This window comes from Strix uralensis, chromosome 4 (assembly GCF_047716275.1).
Source record: "Strix uralensis isolate ZFMK-TIS-50842 chromosome 4, bStrUra1, whole genome shotgun sequence".
Taxonomy (NCBI): Eukaryota; Metazoa; Chordata; class Aves; order Strigiformes; family Strigidae; genus Strix; species Strix uralensis.
Window position 1 is genome coordinate 40,470,514 of NC_133975.1, and position 22,100 is coordinate 40,492,613.

General features: G+C 36.7%; 1 protein-coding gene across 5 annotated transcripts in view; it reads right to left on the reverse strand.

Moving 5' to 3' along the window:
- The window catches only part of WDR17 (WD repeat domain 17), a 72,158-nt gene that overhangs the window by 18,269 nt on the left and 31,789 nt on the right, over positions 1-22,100 (reverse strand). For 4 of the 5 annotated variants that reach the window (XM_074866436.1, XM_074866435.1, XM_074866438.1 and 1 more), the window contains 15 exons: positions 19,940-20,191; positions 19,088-19,210; positions 18,560-18,747; positions 17,203-17,371; positions 15,153-15,244; positions 13,907-13,989; positions 12,914-13,000; positions 12,017-12,181; positions 8,636-8,838; positions 8,363-8,512; positions 8,131-8,261; positions 6,312-6,437; positions 1,670-1,825; positions 1,321-1,385; positions 968-1,100 (listed from right to left, as the gene is read on the reverse strand). In XM_074866436.1, coding sequence (XP_074722537.1) covers positions 968-1,100; positions 1,321-1,385; positions 1,670-1,825; positions 6,312-6,437; positions 8,131-8,261; positions 8,363-8,512; positions 8,636-8,838; positions 12,017-12,181; positions 12,914-13,000; positions 13,907-13,989; positions 15,153-15,244; positions 17,203-17,371; positions 18,560-18,747; positions 19,088-19,210; positions 19,940-20,191 — 2,123 coding nt within the window. The remainder of the gene's footprint in view (positions 1-967; positions 1,101-1,320; positions 1,386-1,669; positions 1,826-6,311; positions 6,438-8,130; positions 8,262-8,362; positions 8,513-8,635; positions 8,839-12,016; positions 12,182-12,913; positions 13,001-13,906; positions 13,990-15,152; positions 15,245-17,202; positions 17,372-18,559; positions 18,748-19,087; positions 19,211-19,939; positions 20,192-22,100) is intronic. The other variant, XM_074866437.1, reaches the window with a different exon arrangement.

The window sequence follows — 22,100 nt, forward strand, 5'->3', positions numbered from 1 at the left end:
AAACTCAGGGCTCAGTTAAAAGGGAAAGAAAACCATGTTATTTTATTGCTTAATGTTAGCTGATTAAACTTCTGAGACAAAGACTAATTTATGAATTGTAATAAAAGCAATCCCCTGCAACACCTCTCTAAAAAGAAAAATGAAGATCTTTCTAAAGCTTTAAGGTCCTTTAAGGTACAAACATTATAACTTGTTAAATTTAAGCATAACTCAAAGTTCCATTCTGTGCACTATTCAGCTACTATTAGAAAAACAACAACATACAGATAGTTTCTAAAGGACAAATTCATGTGCATTATCAGAGTTCTTATCTCGAGGCAACTGAATGTTCAAGAACAGGTAGGCATGAGAGAATGTACCAGGGACAAATCTTGGCATTTTATTTAACAAACTATATTAGCTATGCAGAAATTACTCAAAAATAATACATGAATGGTGAGAAAGCGTGAAACAAAGTATCAGTCTTGCATGTTTTGTGTGCCCTTTAACTTGTGTTTACATTAGGAACCAGAAAGGACAAATGTGCTTTCAATAATCTCTTGTACTGTTTTTTGCATTAATTTGAACGTTTGATTTCCTATATTGATTACTACTGCAATTGAGTAGTTTCACCCAAAGATGCTATAGGAGGTAGTATAACCAAGATCTCAGCAGAAATGCAAGAGAAATCCTACACGTCTTTGATGTTAAGGGCAATACCGACTGCTGAAAGTCAATTGAAGTAGAAAACTAACCTAAGACTGAATACATCAGTTTTCATTACGGGCATTTGATTGCAATTTAGAAGAATCAGGCTTAAAATCTGTAAACATGAGATAACTTCTGCATAAAAACTAGTCAATATAATACAAAAGTATCATTAATTAGCCATTTTGCAAAAATGAACAGACCTAGCCTTTTAAATATGCTTGTCATCTTCAGAGTTAGAAAGGAATAGCTAAATACATCTCCCACACTGTAATAATACCTGTGCAACAAGAAGAGCCTCTTTAAGCTGGCCTCTTGAAGTAAAGAAAGAAACTAGTTTCTTCACATCTCCAATAGCTATACAGTATGGGATGACATCATCACTTTCTTCCTGAATTAACTGATCAGCTCTCCTAATTGAACAAATGAATAGACAAGAGAGATCTACATATATACATATATTGCTGAAATACTCTACAGTTCTATCCCAAAGCTTACTGAATAAACCGTAACATCACTGGAATGCTGTAACAAAAGCAAAGTACAACTGCTATTAGTATCCATCCTTCCTACTTGTCTGTGTCCTTTTGTAGACAGAAGCTACAATTCAGCATCATATTTTTATTACCTTACCTTTGCATTAGCTTCCTCCAGTATTTCATTGATACACCAGGTGCAACTGAGAGAGCTTTGTCCCACTAGAAAAAAGCAGCAATACATTTAACCTGATCATTTTATTTTGAGAAACAGCTGTATTTTTGACTAGTTTCCTGTTTCTTCCATTAAAAATAAATTTGTCAAGAGATTAAATAAGGAATGAGCTATGCATTAGACTGCATATGTTAAAAAATATATAATTGGAGCAAAATTACTCTTTTCTGGACTTGTGACCCATTTTGTTGCTACCCCATCTTTGCTAGGGTAGCTAGTTTTCAGAAACCTTCATATTTTATTGTTCTTCAATAATGTTCTGATATTTTACCTCTCCAAGTTCTACCATTAGTTCACAATATCGCTGAATTTGTCCTAATCTTAAATGTATTTCTGCAGCTTCTTTAAGCCTTTCCTCTTTGCTTGGTGCACCAATACCACCTCCATACTTGGACATTTTTACTGTTGTCAGTTCTTGTGCCTTGGACTGAAGGAAAAAAAAAAAAAAGATAAAAGTAGTCAAAAAAACCAACAGTTTTCTATGATGAAAACAAGATTTCTCAAGAATGAAGTAGTATCAAACATGACAATGGAATATAAAGGCTATCATTTAAGAAAAAAACCTTTTGAGGAAAGGCTAATTGGAAGAAATTACAATGAGATTACAGTGTAGTATTTACATTGTTAAAGTAACTGTGTTAGTGTTTTGTTGCACACATACATTTGCCTGGATTATCTTCCTTTAATCTCTTCTATATATTTTTTTAATTCTCAACCATTTTCTCACATGTAATAGTAATTCACTCATATGACCATCATAAAAATCTTGATATTTTTTAAATTTCAAAAACATATTTGTAAACATAAACCATACAGAGCTGGAAATTGTACTTATTACCATTATAATGATGTCCACATAAAGAAAGAATAAAGAGAGTAGGCTCAACCTGTGTCCTGATCTGTCATACCACATTAACCTTATGACCAATAAATGATTTGTATTCCCAACCACTGCAAGTTTTATATTAGTTGAAGAGGTAAGATTAAATTTCTCCACCTGGCAGAGTTTGAGAAACAAGTTGCAACAGGATCACATTTAAATTAAAAAAAAAAAAAAAGCAAAAGTAGCTTCACTTCACATTTCAAAATTCTCAGTTTAACTCTATCATCAATGCACGTAAGACAGCGTTTGGCTATTCATGGCTTTACAATACCACATAAGGAGGATAGAGAATGGATTTTGAACATTCTTCACCAAAATAAACTGCAATAAACACAAACGGCAGTTACTGAGAAAGGCAAAGGATATGTTTTTTTAAAACAAACTATGTTACTTATTTTCTTGGCACCTCTATTTTTTTATCATTTTCATGCTGAAGTCTCCAATGTATCCTCTCTGTTTACTAGAAACAGAAAAAACACACAGGTTCTAGGTCCCTACTTCATCATGAAATGCCTAGGTGCTGCAACGTCTAGGTGCATTATCCAGTTTCCTAAGAAAAAACTGGTATTAGCAGCCATACGCAGGCAGTCAGCATCACCCTACCCCTACTTTCTCTTACAGCCCTCAAGCAAGATTCTGAGTCAGCAAAACCAGGACAAAAATCTTTTAATTAATATGAACACTTAATCCAGATCCACAGAATAATCAACAGTTACTGTAGTTACTCTAGGTGACCTGAATTGTAACTGCATGAAATCATGTTGCAGGGATAAACAGACTTCTTGCACTGCATGAGTCAAGAATTAATACAGTCTTCTCAGGATAACTGGCTGAGAAAATGGGTTTTTGGACACGTGGACTCAAACATAGAGAGCTTCATAGTATAGGAAGTAGGTAGCATGGGGAATAAACAACCTAGAGACATGCGCATGCCTGGGGGGCTACAATCTTATTGGCATCACAGAGATGTGGTGGGATGGCTCCTGTGACTGGAGTGTTGGAATGGAAGGATACAGGCTCTTTAGGAAGGACAGGCAGGGGAGATGAGGAGCGGGGATCAACCTCTATGTCACTGACCAGCTGGAGGGCATGGAGCTCTGCCTGGGGATGGATGAGGAGCCGGCCGAGAGCTTATGGGTCAGGATTAAAAGGAGGGCTGGGACAAGGGACATTATAGTGGGGGCTGTTACAGGCCACCCAGCCAGGAAGACCGAGCAGATGAGGCCCTCTGTAGACAGATAGGAGCAGCCTCACGTTCACAAGCCCTGGTCCTCGTGGGGGACTTCAGCCATCCCAATACCTGTGGGAGGGAACAGCACAGCAGGGCATAAGCAATCCAGGAGGTTCCTGGAATGCGTTGATAACTTCCTTCTCCAAGTGATAGCGGAGCCAATGAGGAGAGGTGCTATGCTGGACCTTGTTCTCACCAACAAGGAGGGGCTGGTGGGGAATGTGAAACTCAAGGGCAGCCTTGGCTGCAGGGACCATGAAATGGAGTTCAAGATCCTTAAGACATCAAGGAGGGTGCACAGAAAGCTCGCTACCCTGGACTTCAGGAGGGCAGACTTTGGCCTCTTCAGGGATCTGCTTGGCAGAGTAGCATGGGCTAAAGCCCTGGAGAGAAGAGGGGCCCAAGAAAGCTGGTTGATATTCAAGGATCAACCCCTCCAAGCTCAGGAGTGATGCATCCTGACAAAGAAGTCGTCAGGTAAGAACACCAGGAGGCCTGCATGGATGAAGAAAGAGCTCCTAGACAAGCTCAGACACAGAAAGGAAGCTTACAGAGGGTGAAAGCAAGGACAGGTATCCTGGGAGGAATACAGAGAAACTGAGCAGCCAGGGATCAGGTTAGGAAGACCAAAGCCCTGATGTAATTCAATCTGGCCAGGGACATCAGGGGCAATGAGAAAAGCTTCTATAGGTATGTTGGTGATAACAGGAAGACTAGGGCAAATGTGGGCCCTCTCCAGAAGGAAGTGGGAGACCTGGTTACCTGGGACGTGGAGAAGGCTGAGGTTCTGAATGACGTTTTTTCCTCAGTCTTCACCAGCAAGGGCTTCAGCCACACCACCCAAGACGCAGAAGGGAAAGGTGGGGACTGGAAGAATGAAGAACCGCCCAGGAGATCAGGTTTGAGACCATCAAAGGAACCTGAAGGTGCAGTAGTCCATGGGACCTCATGAAGGAACATCTGAACGGACATCTGAAGGAACTGGTGGATGAAGTGTCTAAGCCACTATCCATCCTATTTGAGAAGTCTTGGCAGTCCAGTGAAGTTCCCACTGACTGGAAAAGGGGAAACATAACACCCATTTTTAAAAGGGGAAAAATGGAAGACCTGGGGATCTACAGGCCAGTCAGTCTCACCTCTGTGTCTGCCAAGATCATGGAGCGGATCCTCCTGGAAACTGTGCTAAGGCACATGGAAAATAAGGTGACTGGCGACAGCCAACATGGCTTCACTAAGGGCAAATCGTGCCTGACAAATCTGGTGGCCTTCTACAACAGGGTTATAGCGTCTGTGGATAAGGGAAGAGCAACTGACGCCATCCACTTGAACTTGTGCAAAGCATGTGACACTGTCCCACACAACATCCTTGTCTCTAAATTGGAGAGACATGGTTTTGACAGATGGACCGCTCGGTGGATAAGGAATTGGTTGGGTGGTCTCACTCAAAGATTGCGGTCAATGGATCAATGTCCAAGTGGAATACAGTGACGAGTGGCGAGAGCTGGGGTTGTTCAGCCTGGAGAAAAGAAGGCTCCAGGGAGACCTTATAGCAGCCTTCCAGTACTTAAAGGGGGCCTACAGGAAAGATGGGGAGGGACTCTTTTTCAGCGAGAGTAGGGATAAAACAAGAGGTAATGGTTTTAAACTGAAAGAGATTAGATCCAGATTAGATATAAGGAGGAAATTCTTTATTGTGAGGGTGATGAGGCACTGGCACAGGTTGCCCAGAGAAGCTGTGGCTGCCCCCTCCCTGGAAGTGTTCAAGGCCAGGTTGGACGGGGCTTTGAGAACCTGGTCTAGTGGAAGGTGTGCCTGCCCATGGCAGGGGGGTTGGAATTAGATGATCTTTAAGGTCTCTTCCAACTCAAACCATTCTATGATTAGCAGAGCAGCTGCTATTATTACAGTTAACAACACCAATAAAAAACTTCTATCACTTAAGTTTCATAAGGTATGTAGGAGACTTTTTAAAGAGTCTGTGATTTTGCAAAAGAGACAGCCTGCAACAGCAAACAAGAGGTGATACATGGCAGGTATTTAGCCCTGGGGGTGGCAAGTGGGGAGTTATGCATTTCCTGATGCATGCCAATGAATACCTTTCTTCTACTTCCAACTCTGTCATTACAGTACGGGATTCTTTAGTATTCCTAATAAGTCCCTGACAGAACCACGTAACCCCATATTCTGCACAAATTTTTTGTCTGGTTGCATATTCATATATGCAGCTAATAAGAAATTTATGGCCTAGTACTTGAATTTCACATTCATATCTGAGTCACTCTTCAGTTGCATATCTATATTAATTACAGGTTCTTGTTTTTCCACTCCTTCTTTCAGACAGCTACAAAGCATACTTCTGCTGACTCCCCTCCATTTTCAGACATGAATTCCCCTGTCCTTGCATTTGAACATAATGTTCGAAACGTCATGTTTATACATCAAAATAATTTGACTTTTCAGTAAAGTACAGTATATATAATAGGGAAGACAAACTTGCTTCATAGTTCAAGCTGTAGTGATGCTTGCTTTACAATTTCTTTCCATTATTTTGAAAACTGCTTTTCTAGTTAATAACTGTCTCCTAGCATTTTAACACTGAGCATGCATGAAGTCATGCAGATTGGCTAGATGCTATTGTTCTAACAGACTAGTATTGCACAGAGAACTGATATTGCATAAATATGTTTGGACATGAAATAAATTGTGACACTTTTGTAAATCATTAAATGTTATTTTAAAAGAGTGAAATACTATATGGATTAACAAAACAGTTTCACATACTGTTTATGCTTCACTTACCATTCTAAATCTAATGAGATGTTTCATATGCATAATTCCTTTGCAGTAGTGTTGTGGAAGCAAACTGTCATCCTGTCCTTTTATTACAGCAACCAAATCCCATAAATTTTTGCTGCCTCCTGGAGGCTAAAATTGTTAGGGAAGAAAAGAGTTGTATTACAGTAATGTTCAAAAGAGAAATCTGAACTTAAAAAGACATTGGAAAACATTTGTCATTCAATTCCAAGAAATACAACTTCAGATCATTTCAATATTAGAAGCTTTACTATGAAGACATGAATTAGTTCAAGACACTACAACTCCTTCAGTCTTCTTGAAGGCTGTGAAGATACAGCAAGATCCATGAAGTATTTGGTTATGTGTGGACATAGTTGAGGGCTCACCATTAAGGGTTCTCCCTTTTGCTCCCAAAGGAATACAAGCTATCTAGTGGCTACTACTGGCATAAAACAACATTGGGCTGCTGGGATGCAGGAATTGCCCTAATACTTGTATACCATTTTCTGTAAAGCAAAGGCATGGGCCAAGTAAAAAACAACTTCAAGGCTTGACTGGTACAATCTGGTTTCCTACCTTAAAATAGGCACATATGATATAACTGTATATGCACAAAATATTGCAGGCCATCAAGGCCATTTTTTTTAAAAAATAAATTTTACGCATTTTTATTGGTCTAACATTTGAATCGATCCTTCTATAGAACTAGGACAATGGTTTAACACTGAATGAGGTCTAGAAGAGAGAGAGTAATTAAAAGCTTTGACCTGAAGGAACTTTTCTAAGAATAACAGGATTACAGGTTTAGAAGACCTATTATTTCTGAGCTAGTGAAAAATGGAAGATCCTATAGGAAAAAAAAAAAAACCAACAGATGCACAACACTATTTTCTGGACTCAAAAAGCACCACAGATGATCAAAAAAAGTTTTTGTTCTTGGAGAATTCTAATACTCTTATAACAGTGTTACTCTCGAATCAACATGGGACATCAAAAATCTGTAACTTCTGTAAGACAAGGAATTCCATAAAATATATTTTTATTAAACCAGGAAATGTCAAGATTTGTATTTGAGGAAGATTGTTTCAGCATTTCTAAATCATACTCTTCAATCTAGCTAGAAATTAAAACATTTTGGATGAACTAAGTCTTTGTAGATTAGTGTAGTGATTTAAATTACAACAGTACTTGACACAAGCTGTAGTTCCAGGTCATTTTTGTCCTTGTTCTACGTCAAGTTCAGCTCCTATGCAGGTAAGCACTCACAGGGACCCAGTAGTTTATGTTTTTAACTCAATTGCACAGAGAGATTGCAGTGATTTATAGGAAATATTACAGTACAATGGAGCAAAGGCTCTGGGGCACCGGGAACACTGGGGCAAGGGTCATCCAGATCTACATCTCCTAGAAGTAATATAGCAGTTTTAAGTAATATAGACATGGGCAGTTCAAACCTTATCTGTAATGAGGGTGCCCTTTTGATGGATTCAAATTAAAACCTTCAATGTTGTTTAATAAAACACATCTTTTCATTTTCTTCAATAGAAAATTGTCAAATCAAACTTTTCCTATGGAAAATGAAATTATCCTACCTATTTCACTTTGTGAAAAATTGGTGTTCACAACTGACAATTCAGTCATGGACATTTTTACATGCAGAAATGTTAAGAGACAGAATTGATTTCCGCATATTTTCTGAGCTCCCTTTAAGAAGCAAAGAAAAAAAAATTGTAGAGAAGAAAGAAATTTCAGTTTTGGAGATTGACTTCAGAAGAGAAAGTCGCGCACACTTACAACATCCTTAAATTTGCAGAATACTTACTGAAAAACATTCTGAAAACCACCTCAGTTTTTTTCCTCGAGGATTTCCTGTCAATTTTTCCACTTCTTGTTTAATATCCCTGGAAACTTTACCACACAGCAAAGGAGGAGCACCAGATTCCACAGCACGATCTAACACGCACAAAGATTTATACATGAAAATTTAAAAGAAAAGAGAACAAAAAAAGTATAGTAACATACAGAAAATTAAAACAATGGTATATACAACTTACCTGTATTACCAATAATCTCATCCCAGCATCTATCTGCTAAAATATTTATTTGTAGAGGGTTTATAAGAGGTGTCAATGACCAGAGTCTCACAGTGGAGTCACGAGAGCAAGATGCCATAGTAAATGGACGACTAGGATGACATGTTAGTCCTAGCAGAGAGGGCATTTAAAAATGTAGTCAAATAATTAAGTTTATCTAATAATCAGTTTGATTACATTATAAATGTTAAAATATTTTAAAATGCATTTCAATACAGAAATTAACAATATTACCATATACATCTGCACCATGATCATAAACTGTGTCCAAACATGTCCCATCTCTTGTGTCCCAGACTCGAATTGTATAGTCCCAACTGCCGGATATTAGAAGGTATGGAATTTCAGGATTCCACATCAGTCCCCGTACTGGAGCTGTATGTCCACTAAGAACATTTATACAAGCATCCTGTGTATAATCCCATATTCGAACAGTACTGAAATAGAATAAAAAAGACCTATGTCCATCATATCACCTACTGAAATATGATTATCTCTCTACTTCAGCAATAGGCTAAGCTTAAAATTTATCAGAATATTTATTTGCAGTATGTTTATAGAAGTTTTAATAGGAGGGGTTGGAGCCACTGCTCTTCATGTTTAGGATGCAGTTCAAAATACACCAAAGACAATTCACCAGCGTAAGAAAAAATTCCATCTTCCACCTAGTCTTTCAAAGTCTTACATATACCATTATCTTAGATGTCAGTGAGAGAAAGTTTGTCCATATGCCTGCATGCGTAATAAATTTCTGTTAGAACTCTCAAGGGGAAAAAAATGAAAGAAAACCAAAGCAAAACTGCAAGATCTATCTTTCCTATGGCTTTAATAGCCCTCTAACGACCCAGGAAACTACAGATCTGTTAGTCTAACCTCAGTTCCTGGAAAAATTATGAAGATCATAGTGGGTACTATTGAAAAGCATTTAAATAATAATGCAATCATCAGACACAGTCAACGTGGGTTGACAAAGGGAAAATCCTGTTCAACTAATTCGATATTCTTCTACAATAAGGTCACCTGCCTAGTGGATGAAAGGAAAGCACTGGATGCAGTTTTTCTGGATTTTAGAAGACTTTTGATACTGTCCCTCACAGCATCCTTCTGGACAGGTTCTCCAGTGGTGGGATGAGCAGGTTCACAGTGTGCTGGGTGAAGAACTGGCTGAACAGCTCAAAGGGTTGTAGTGAATGGGGCTACATCTGGCTGGCAACTCGTCACCAGTGGTGTTCCTCAGGGTTCAGCTCTAGGGCCAGTCCTGTTCAATGTATTAATCAGGAATCTGGATGCAGGAGTTGAATGCACCATTAGCAAGTCTGCTGATGATAAATTGGGAGCTGCTGTTGACTCTCTTCAGGGACAAGAGGCCTTGCAGAGGGATCTAGACAGATTGGAGCACTGGGTAACAATTAATGGGATGAAATTTAACAAGTCCAAATGACAGATTCTGCACCTGAGACAGAGTAACTCTGGGCACAAGTAAAAATGGGGAGAGGAGTGGCTGGAGAGCAGCCCTGTAGAAAGGGGTCTGGGGGTGCTGGTTGACAGCAGGCTCAGTATGTCAGCAGTGTGCCCTGGCAGCCCAGAGGGCAAACCGCATGCTGGGGTGCATCAAACACAGCACAACCAGCCAGGCAGAAGAGGTGATTATCCTGCTGTATTCAGCCTTAGTGCGGCCTCACCTTGAGTACTGTGTGCAGTTCTGGGCCCCACAATTCAAAAGGGCGTGAAGGTCCTTGAATGTGTCCAGAGGAGAGCAACAAAGCTGGTGAAAGGGCTGGAAGGCATGTCCTGTGAGGAGTGGCTGAGGACTTTGGGTTTGTGTAGTTTGGAGCAAAAAAGGCTGAGGGGCAACCCCATTGCTCTCTACAGCTTCCTGAGGAGGGGAAATGGAGAGGGAGGTGCTGAGCTCTTCTCCCTGGTATGCAGGGGTAGGATGCGTGGGAATGGTTCAAAAATGCTCTAGGGGAGGTTTAAACTGGGCATTAGGAAGCATTTCTTTACCAAGAGAGTGGTTAAATGCTGGAACAGGCTTCCTAGAGAGGTTGGTTGATGCCCCAAGTCTGTCAGTGTTTAGGAGGCATTTGGACAATGCCCTTAATAATTTGCTTTAACTTTTGCTCAGCCCTAAACTGGTCAGACAGTTGGACTAGATGATTGTTGTAGGACCCATCAATTTAAGTATTCTATTCTATTATCTTCTCTCCTTTAAACATTTGTCACATGGTCGAAGTAGACACCACATTATCTTAAACTGTGAAACTCCCACCACAATTACACAAGTAATGAGGAAGAATTCACACTAACTTTCTCACTGGTTTTTTCTTCCCTTTTAACCAAGTAAGTTTCTAACATTTCCTTTTATTTTCAGTAGTTGCTATCGCTGGGTACAGCTAATTGAACAGACTACAGAATGAGGAAGTTAAAAGTTCATTTTCTTGAAAAGATCATTGTAATTCTGGCTAAACTTTATTACATTATCAAATACGTTACCAAAGCTCACTCATGGCAGCAAAGCCACGTATTACAGTTTCTCCAGCGCTGCAGAGGGGCCATTTGATGGACCATGCATCACAAAGTAGAATCCACAAGTTCGAATATGTACTCATGTATGACTCTTGCATGCTGTTCCTATGTACTGTATAAGTCTAGGTGCTAAACAGGTCATTTGAAATAGTTCTGAGTTTGACTATGAACAAGAGTGTTACCAAGTACAATAAACTCAAAAGACTGTTTATTTTCTGTGTTACCTGGGACTCAGTTAGTCAGTGATCCCCTTCCCTCAAAGTGCAAGTGTGACTGGATTCTGGAAATCCCTCTGTAATCAAGTCTTATTACATAGCTATGATTGGTAATAAAATCAGAATATATCATAATGACACTATGACAGAATTTTCAATTCATTAGGTCTTGCCCATGTGAAATAGAGAAGATTTACACACAAAAATTTTGTTGTCAAGTTGATTTCTTTCATGAATCATCACACTATGAACTAACAGATTTTGCTGCAAGCATGGATATCTAATCAATGATGCTGGGGAAAGCAACAGAAGCTAATACTCCAAACTTGTGATCCTTCACAAAAACGTTTTGTATACTCTGCAGGGAAGTGGCTTAGAATCGTAGAAAAATCCTTCCTCCTGCTTACCACAGACCAATGTGTTCTCCCTCTAAAAAATGTCATCAAAACCAACAGAAGTACCTAGCACTCATCAAAAATCAGCACAGATTCTACTTCGTTATATTTTTGAAAGACATCAAATAAGAGCGGGTCTTGCACCCATGTCTTTAGACATAATGTAAATGTGTGGCATCCTCCTTGTATCATTCCTGGAAGTAACAGGTATCAGTCACTGACTATACTCTTTGGAAAGCATTTGGAAAGTTGCATTGCTACAGCAGTTATGACAATTTTAGATAATGATCCTGCTGCCCAAATACTATATTAAGCTAAAAGCAAAGCTACAGCCTGAATCTGAACAAGGCAGAGATTTAGATTATTGTATTATTCACAGAGTTTTTAGAGGTGCCAGCACCAGTACAACTAAAGATCTTAAGTTTCTCTAATAGTCCTGCTTGAGATTTTAAGTTTTCCAATAGTTCAGAAATACACACCCATCATCAGAGCCGCTGCAGAGGATTCCTTCTCTCAGAGGAGACCACCGTACATGAAACACCTTTGCAGTATGCCCTGTAAAAACCTTCAGTGGCTGATCAGAGCTGGTTGCTAAGTAGTAAACACGAACATTTTTATCCTCACAACCAGTAGCTATCATATCTCTGCAAAATAAAAACAGTAAAATCCTCAGTCACAGGTATCATCAAAAGTACTTATGTTGTTTTAGTTTAAAAATAAATATGTGTATTTTGCAATTTACTTAAAAAAATAACATATTTTTGCTTCTCCTTTGTCTTTTTAGGATGTAATTATTGATAACCCAATTAAATATACTAAATCAGAAAAAAAACTCTGATAAATATCCATTAGTTGCAATAGGGAATAGTATTTAGAATAGACTAGCTGCAACAGGGAAGAGACTATAGTCTGACCAAACACCTAACACACAACTATTAATAGATTGAATTGCTGCCTAATTGTTTTTTGACAAAGACTTCTCATGTTGTTATTAGGAATTATCTGCAAAATTAACATATATCACAGTGTATTTAGTTGCCTGCTGTATCATCAGCTTAGCAGTCATTAAAAGGAAACCAACCTAAACCCCTCCTTCGTGTCTGCATTTTGTTCTCCATTATATATTCAGCCAGAGAAATTTTTTTTTCCTCTCATCAATGTGAAAAGATCCTCTTTTGAAAGCTAAGTAAGTTCATTCTGGGCAATAAAATACACTACTGGGAATATAGAGTGACTACAGACATATCCTACCGTGGAACAGAAACAATTTCAGTCCTCTAATATCACAGTAAATATCACGTTCTAAATAACTCTGTGTTACTTTATTGGATTTAATAAGTAAATATTATCAATTCTTTGGGTCAATTTTTACTTACTTGTTGTTTTGACTCCAATCACAGCCAAACACTGCAGCTGGATGCTTGTACTTGTGAAGAACCTTGCCATCAATGGTTCGAATAATACTGAAACCAATTACAATGTAATATTATGAGGAAAAAGGCATTCTGAGTAGGCTATCCAAAAGTCAAGTTTGAGTCTGTGCAAATAAGCCAGATATCAAAAAAAGTATACAGAAAGAACATGAGAAATCTTTATTCCTACAGCCCCTTAACTAAAAGACTAACTATATATTTCTGAACAAAACATTTAATTGGACTTCAGAGTCCATGTTCCTTCAGAGGGGCTGTAAAGATGTCCACTGTGGTACCTCCCTACCTGAAAGAATCCTCATAGCCCAAAATCTAAGTTTCAGCTATGGCTTTAAGGTAGAAATAGCTCTTTAGGGATTTAAAAAAAAAAAAAAAAAGGAAAGAAAAAAGAAGTTGATTGTTTTCTAGAATTCATGCTTGTTATGTTTGAGCTGAAATAACATGGGTAGCAAAGGGAAAGAATGAACAAGGATTTAAAAGTGTACTGAAACACAATACATGCAAAATTGTTCTCAATGGGCAATTACTTTGGTACAATTCTCAAATGGTACAACTGCAATTACTTTGGTCTAAAATAGTGATCCCTAGTCCTTGAAATAAACTTAGAAAAAATTTTAAAAATTAAGACAAGCAAAGTGGGATAGCTTTTGAAAAGTGTCCTCCATATCTACAGATAAGAAACCTAGAAGAATATACTTGGCTAAATAAAAATCAATACCCAGTTTCACTGAGTGTCTTAGACACTATTCCTCTTGCAAATATCTCCTTTATTTTTTTCTTAAAATCATGAAAAATATATCCTAACAAGTACAGGAGATTAATATAATCCAAGTTTTGCCCAGTAAGAAAAGTTTTCAATTTAATCAGTGACAGTACTGTCGAAGTTTACTGATTTGAGAAGTGCATTTTTTTGTTTTGTTTTCTTCCAGTAACACTCACCAAAATCCATCACTGCTGCAGGTTGCTATTCTTTTGGAATCTTTATGACTCCAGGCAATGCAGAAGATTCCATTCTTTCCATGCTTCAAAAAATGCAAAATACCTATCAATAAGAAATAATTCACTCCTTTTTCTCTCATCTATTGACTCATCTTTTTTATTTGAAAAAAGATGAAGCTCATATGGGCTTCAGCCCTTTTCTCCCAGTAAAGTATACTGTACAGAAACACATTATAATGAGTTCCCAATATAGCTGGGATATTTGAGAATTCAAATCCAAAAAATTGGGACTGAGGAGAGACACAGTAAAACTGCCATACTCTCCAGGATCCAAGAGACAAAACTGGGTCAAGTTGAAGAATGAGCAACCCATAACTATATAAACCTGAAGCTTCAATAAAGGTTAGCTACTTGTTGGAATAATGAAGTTAGTGGGCATGAATAATTGTGGTATGTGAAAACTCAAGTGGGACATGTATCAGGATGAGTGTTTGAGAAAAGATGTTTAGTAGCACAAGTGCAAATCTTCTGAGTGTTAGAACTCAGGAACTCCTGAATGTATGTATATGTGTTTTCTGCCTCCCCACCACCCCATCTCTGTCTTCTTAAAGAGCATCTTTTGTCCTCTGATGCAGATGCCACAGTTAATTATATCTGTATAATCTGAAGATCACAGCTATAAACTAAGAATACACAAAATAGTACAGAATACCACAACACAGTATTAAATAGCTCCTGCTGACAATAACAATTATGCTACCATTTCAGGACTTGCAAAGGCCTGCATAGATTTCAGGTAATACAAGGCAAGATTCTAAATAAGGCATACTGTTTAGTGTACTGCAAAATAGAGCTTTATTGGTCTAGACTTCAGGGACTGATGCATTTTTCTGGGCCTTACATTTGAAAATACAGAACATCAGTTTAAAGTCTATATGTCCATATACATTTACATATTTAAGAAAAAAACAGCTATGCTTTTGCTGTGTATCACTACAGAACTGATTTTAAAATAATGGAGACCATCTGGTGCTTCATCATTCTCTCATGACAAACGCAGTCTGAGAAAGTAAAAATATTTCTGCCTCAGAGATAAACTGGCACCCACATAATTATTTCTATAGATTTTTATATTATAGCACCTTTTGAAAACATATGAACTTTGACCCATCTTTATTTATTGACACTAGAGGAAATTACTAACTTACATTTCATATAGACAAAAAAAGAAGTAATCTCATTTTACCTCACTGAATCTGGTTATCATTTTGCCTTTTGGGACATCCCAGATGAAGCCACCGTTTCTGGATGTTGCACCAGCTATGCAGTTTAGATCTCCTTTAGAGAAAGATAAGTTTTTAACATCTCACAATAGATACAAGATCACAATATTGTTTGAGTAGTGTGTTTCTACTTCAAATTCAGAAAATGATCAATGGCACATAAACAAGAGTTTTTCATAGTTTAAAGCCAGCATTTGATAGTAACTCACATATATCAATTTCAGCAAAAGCCTGACCTGCTTTTCTACATTCCTATTTGAGGAAAGGTCAAAATAAGAGCTGTATTGTTGTAAAAAGTATTCTCAATGCCTGCTGAAAGTCTTGCAGTTAAGGTGACAAGAAAATAATGTCCACGATTCATATGCCTCAAACTGAAAAACAAATACAATCTCAATGTTTCAAGCTTAAAGTTGTAGCAACCACAGCATTTTCTTTTAAAGTTCCCTGTGTACTAAGACAAATCAGGAAGAACGTGACAGAACATGTAACCGTACTTTGCGTTCTTAATCTTGCACCACTGCAGCACCTAAACCTACCAAGAGTGTAGCTGAATCTGTTACCACACTCTACAGGGTGGAAAATCTGAATATATGACTCTGTAGTGAGAACCTGAAGACCGAATTCAGGCCTAATCCAAAAGCCACCAAATTCTCCTCACCACAGTGACCCTCTATCCCAATATAGCTATACTTTTCCTAAATAGCTACATGGCACATTATATAAAAGCTTTGACTGTTTTATACCACACTTCAGAGGTGGAAAAGGCAATCTATACAGAAGGAGTCTAGAAAAGTACATATATAATTTGAGATTCAGGTAGGAGAATGATAGGAAAAAAATTTAAAAAAATGAGAGTAATGTTCAAAGGTCTTTTGAGACTACATACAAATGGTGGCATGAGTAGGATTATATATTAGGAATAAAGTACAAGGCAGAGAAACATTCTCTAGGAGTAAGGGATGTGAAAGAAGCAGGACAAGTTCTGTATGGGATGGACGAGGAACTTTTGGACAGAATGGTAAGGAACTGAAGTTGAAGCACATGCTTCCAATTAGCTTTTTTTTTTTTAAAAAAAAAAATCAGAATACAAGACTTGAAAAGCACCCCCACAGTGAACAAACTATCTTCTCAATGTGAGATACTACTACAAACCGAGTTTAAATTTCAAACCAAAATAACACAAAAGAAAACACCATGTTTCATATTGCCATAATTTCCATAGAGCAAGACAAATCATCTGTGAAGAGGAACAACGTGCAAGAGACACTCTAAAATGAAAAAAGTGCAAATTCATTTCACATATGCAGACTACATTGAGCTTCATATCACAATATTTCTTTACTGTCAGCTATTATTTCTTAGTTTAAAAACATAGGAGAGAAAGGCAGTCAGCTGAATTATTTAGACTTTTAAAAAAATGCATCTGCTGTCCAAAGAATTAAAACACAAGAGAGCCTACTTATCATCAACTACTGACATTAGTAACTATCAGAAATGTACTCCTGGGTTCACCTAAGTGGGTTGCAGAACAGTTTTAAGAAGAAAATTTCCAACTGACTTCTCTAAGAAAAAGTAGATGTTTTGCAGAAAAGGTTCTCCCTATTCTAATAAAGTAAAAGCAGAGCTCTTCAGTGATGAGAATCCTACACAAAGAAGGAAGAGAAAGAACTAAACACATACTTTCCACTTTTTCAACACAAAACAGAATCTGAATTCTTTTAATTAGCTGCTTCCCATGCAAAGAAAACTTTCTCATCATCCACATAATGTAATGCTAGAAAGGTTCTGGAGATTTTCCTTCCTCTATCCTGGCTCAGTATGAAATACTGAGATCATTCCTCATAAGGGTAAACCTCAACAAGGTCTGAAGCATTGAATTCTACAGGTTTCACAGATAATAGCTATGCTTAAACCTTTTAAGATTTCTATCTAAAATTAATACTTTTATAACACAAATTCTGCTAGTCAATACTTATTCAAAAAACATTTAGACCTAAAGCAAAATATTCTTACCTGGAGCCCAAGAAAGGGAATAAATAACCCCCTCATTACCAGGAGATGTGTAAACTGCTGTTAAAGTATTTATGTCCCAAACTTTTATTGTGCCATCAAATGAAGCTGTAGCAAGAAGATCAGGGTTATCAGGTTTGAATTTGCAATCAAAGATGGTCTCAACATGTCCCTTGAATGAAACAAATATTTAATCCATTTTTATTACATTTGATTTTTTTTCAGAATTTCAACTCTAGATCAAACTCTAAAATAAACTGTATTATAACTTGTCAGGTCAATTATGAGTTCCAAAAACCCTGTATGTTATGGCTCATCAGTCAAAATTAAAAAGCATAAAATAGCTTGGACTATAACACTCCTCCCTTTCATAGATCATTATTAAAGACACAAAAATTCTGCCCTGAAACAACAGGGTGATGCAAGGCCAGGGAGCTGTTAGCATTTTCCATTGGAACTCAGTTGCTAAAAAAATTGAATTAAAAAACTTAAGCTAAAAACCAAAACACACCAAGAAAAATTAATTTTTTAAAACAGAATTAATCTGACCCTTTAGGTAAAAAGTATCTGACTGAAAAAATAAAGCTTTGTATGTTGAGCATGTTCTACAAGTTTTCTAGTATTCCACTGAGTTTTCTATGCTTCTACACTGTACTGCAGTTTAAACGTCAATCCATTAAAAATTTCACATTCAATTGCTTGTTTTCGAAGACATGCATTTGTAGACTTTAACTTGACACATACATGAGAAACATAATATGTAGGGACTTTTTTAAACCTCAGCTGCTTTACAGGACCAAACCCATTAAAAATGGAAAAATAACACCGACTCTATTCAAATATGTATTCTCAGCACAACTGAGAATCATTCAAGTTTTTCCAATGAAAAGGAAATGAGGAAAGAGGAAAAGAGAAAAATCCTCAAGAATAACAAAAATCCCAGTGAAGAGGCAGCTCACCTAATACGTTATAAACCCAGTTTTGTGTTTCTGCTTTAAAGATGATTTAATAATTCAGTCTTTGTCATTTTAAACTGAGTGACCTCACTGAAATGCACATATTTTTCTCTCTGATTTGACTAGAATTTTTATTCTGGACTTTCCGAGAAGGCCATCAAATCAAAATTTCAGTTAAAAAGAAGCCCACGCCCTTAAATCTTTATTTCTGGATGAAAACAAACTGCCAGAATACTTCCAACAGGATGTGGTCTTTTGCAACAAAGAACTACTTTCAGCTTCACTCTTTCACATGATAGAAACTGTTTTACAGTGCTGTGAAGACTTCATTCTCCATTTTTTGCTGTTAGAAGAAGTGTATAAGCCAAATAAGCTCTCATTCCAAAGACAGAGATAAAACGTACCAAATCTCTAAGGAAATCCCACTTTTTGGCTCCCATGTCGTAAAGCCCCACTCCACCATCCATGAAGCAACAGACAGCATGACCAGGAGGAAGAGAAAATGCTTGGTTTTGGGTTAAAGTTGGAGGAGGAACAGCCTCACTTGTTGAGGATGTATGGTGATTTTTAGTAGGATACTGTGATGAACATGCTTAACAAAATAAAGCATAAGATATTAACAGATAAGATTATTTTTCACTTAATAATAAGTAACAATTAAAAAGAGTAAAATGCTTTGTATTCCAACGAGGCTAAACACAAAAGAAATGAAGAATTCCTGTATGAAGCCTGGCCTAGTAAAGCAGGACCTTATAAAGTGCTTGATCCTTTACACTTTTGTCTAGTTCACTGGCACCAGAAGGTATGTTGTTTAATTAAGAACTACAGAGATGACAGAAATTTAGAGATTGACTTAGATATAACAAGATTCACAAACAAGATTTTCTTAACTTGCAGCCATTGCAATGAATAACAATAAAAATGACACTTACGCTTTTTCTTTGGAGGAGAACTTAGCACATGCAAACCATGGAAACCAGTTTTCTTCAATTTAAAGTTATCTATAGGTGTTGTACGTGATACATTCCAAACACGTAACACACCAACCTGAGAATCTGAGGTTTAAAAAAACATACAAAAAATATTTATTTTTTAAAATTTGTTATCCTCTTTTTACTGTACACAGAGGTATGAGGTTTAAGGACTGAGTTAAGCAAAAATACAACAATGAATTAAACTTAGAATCCTAAGAAGAATTTTATAAGCAGGCACTGTCATCTCCATGGTAATATCACTATTAACAACAATAATTATTAACATTAGTTATTTAAACTTCAGTAGATAGATTCTATGGAACCTCTCTCATTATAAAATATTCTCAGTCTCGCTTTTCTTATTCATTAATTCAACCTCAGCAGTAACTAATGTCTATGGTGTAGACGAGAGGCAGGAAATACATTTTTTTTTTTTTAATCCTTCTAAAAATAGAGAAAGAAAAGCAGGGGATCAAGAAGTGACATCCACTAGTAAAATACATTTTTATTCCTATTCACATAGTAACTCTCACATTTGTTGCTAAAGTGTGCATGAGGAAAATATTATTTAGTATAAAAAAATAGTTTAAAGTCACTTTTTCATGTACTCAACAAATACAGAGCAAGTAAAAACTGCTCAGTGTAGGTTTGTGTTATCTTCTACAGTTTTATGGGTTGGGTTTTTTTGTACAATGCATGTATGCTTTTATTTGTAGAAATGTTAAGAAACAAAGATCAAACTTGGTATCAATTTTGAATATTCAGTCCTATATTTATTAACTTTGTAAAATCAGGAAACAAAAGGCTTACCTCCAGTTATAAACATTCCAGGTGCACTAGAAACCCAGGCTAAACACTGAACAGATGCTGCTGCACTGGGAAAATTAAAAGTTGTGATACAGGACAGAGATTCAGAATCAACTAGTCGAATACCATTATGTAAATTAGCAACAAGAAGGTAGTCAGTTGACAAAGGGTCCCACTCCAGCGCTGTAACTGGATCTTCTTCATCTGTTCCTTCAAGAGACTCTGGTCTTAAGACATGTTTCTGATTTTTAGAACCTTTAGGGGCACAAGGAAACATTATTTCAAAATGAAATCGAGTATATCTTTTCAATAGTTACAAGTTTGTAAACATCATTTTTATCTCTCCCTGAAATTTTTAATAGCCTGCTCCACCGTCTGCACCAGTGAAATTAATGAGCTGGCTTTGCAATATTTGACTTAAAGTAGTTCTGGCTCCATCAGATCTGACTTTAATAGAGCAAAAAATAGAAACAGCTGTCAGGTTTATTAAGATAATTTTACACTAAAGAAAAGTATGTTAAATCATATACATTGTCGAAACAATTTCCATGAGTAGAGGCCTGCAGTGCAGCCTAAAATACAAGTCATTTGAGTATAAGTAAATCTGCATCCCACAGCAAATACAGGCAAAATAAAGGCAGTATGAGCTAGAAAAAAAAATTGTGGTAGTCAAAATAGTGTTTATGAACAACTGCCTTTCCATTTTTTCTTCCTCAAAACTATGTGTGCAATTATGAAGCGTTCATAGATTTTCCTAGATGAAGCCAGAACAGGCCTTTAAATATCTAATTGGATACCTGCATAACAGAAGACATATTTCATTTGATGATTGAGAACGACAATTTTTAACATTAGGAAAGACATCATCCCACAAAACATGATGTTTAGTTCCCACTTTTGTTTTTTATGGAGAGCTGGCTCTTAGTTTTATAAGATAGTGTACAGTCCAAATGAATAATTAACAACATAGATCTGTATTTTTGAAGTTGTGATCTTGTAATAAAAAAACAAACTCATTTTATACCCCTTTTCTAGAAATAAGGAATTGACATCTTCCATTTATCAGTTTTTAATCTAATTTTCAATTTTGATAATGAGGAATAGAATTGATTTGTCACATTACAATAAATGCCAAGACCTACCTATATTCCTTAATGATTGATGTAGAACAAAGACTACTCTGATACATACTAAAAATAACGTTGAAAAGCTTTTGTTCACTGAGTGAGGGACATTCTGAATATTGTAACAACTCTCATTATGATCTTCCAGGGAAAATGCTATTATTAGTGCTCATTATATCTAGGGTAACTTTATAAATCAATTACCAGAAACGAGGGAAATAATTTCAGACTGCACAACAATTAATAGCATAAACTGATTCTCATTCTATTTATGTTTGTAATTATGACAACTGTAAAGTTGAAGTTGTCTCCTTCTGAAGCACCAGGAATAACAACGGGAATAACATCAGAAATATCATCAGATAGCTGCCTTAAATTTACCAAAAACTTTGGGATTCCCGCTTTCTTTAACAATGTCCCCTGCTTACATTTCAATTCGGATTTTTTGTTGAATGAAAATCAACATTCAAATGAAAACCAAGAACTAACAACAAAGCAGAATTGACATTTTTCAGTTAGCTTTACAAGAACTAAAGGCAAAAAGTCCTCAAGTGATCAAAGCCAGTCATGTTCAAACACTTCAGACCCAAGAAAGCAAATCAACTGGTGGGAGAGAATGGATATCTAGGAGCTATTCAGTTTTACCTGTGCTTCACAAAAGAGTCCAGAAGCAAAGCTCTTGGAAAACCTGTTAAATTTTATTTTCCATTAAAAGAAGACATCAGCACTGTGAATCATGCAAATGAGTCACAGGTCATTTAAGTAAGCTGTGCCTATTTTGAGAACAAATGAAAGGTAAACTAGTACAGAACATTTGACTCTATATGACTGCACTGTATTTCTTTAAAAACAGGGTACTAATCTTAAATCCTTGCATATTTTTTCTTCACACTAAACGTTCTGCTACATTAATGGATAGTCTGGAGTTAACAAGAATAAAATTGAGCCACAAGCAAAAAATGTAAGTAGATAACGATAATGAAAAAAAAAAAAAATTGTGTAGTCTGCTAATTGTGCAGCTGGGACTCACATTTAAATAG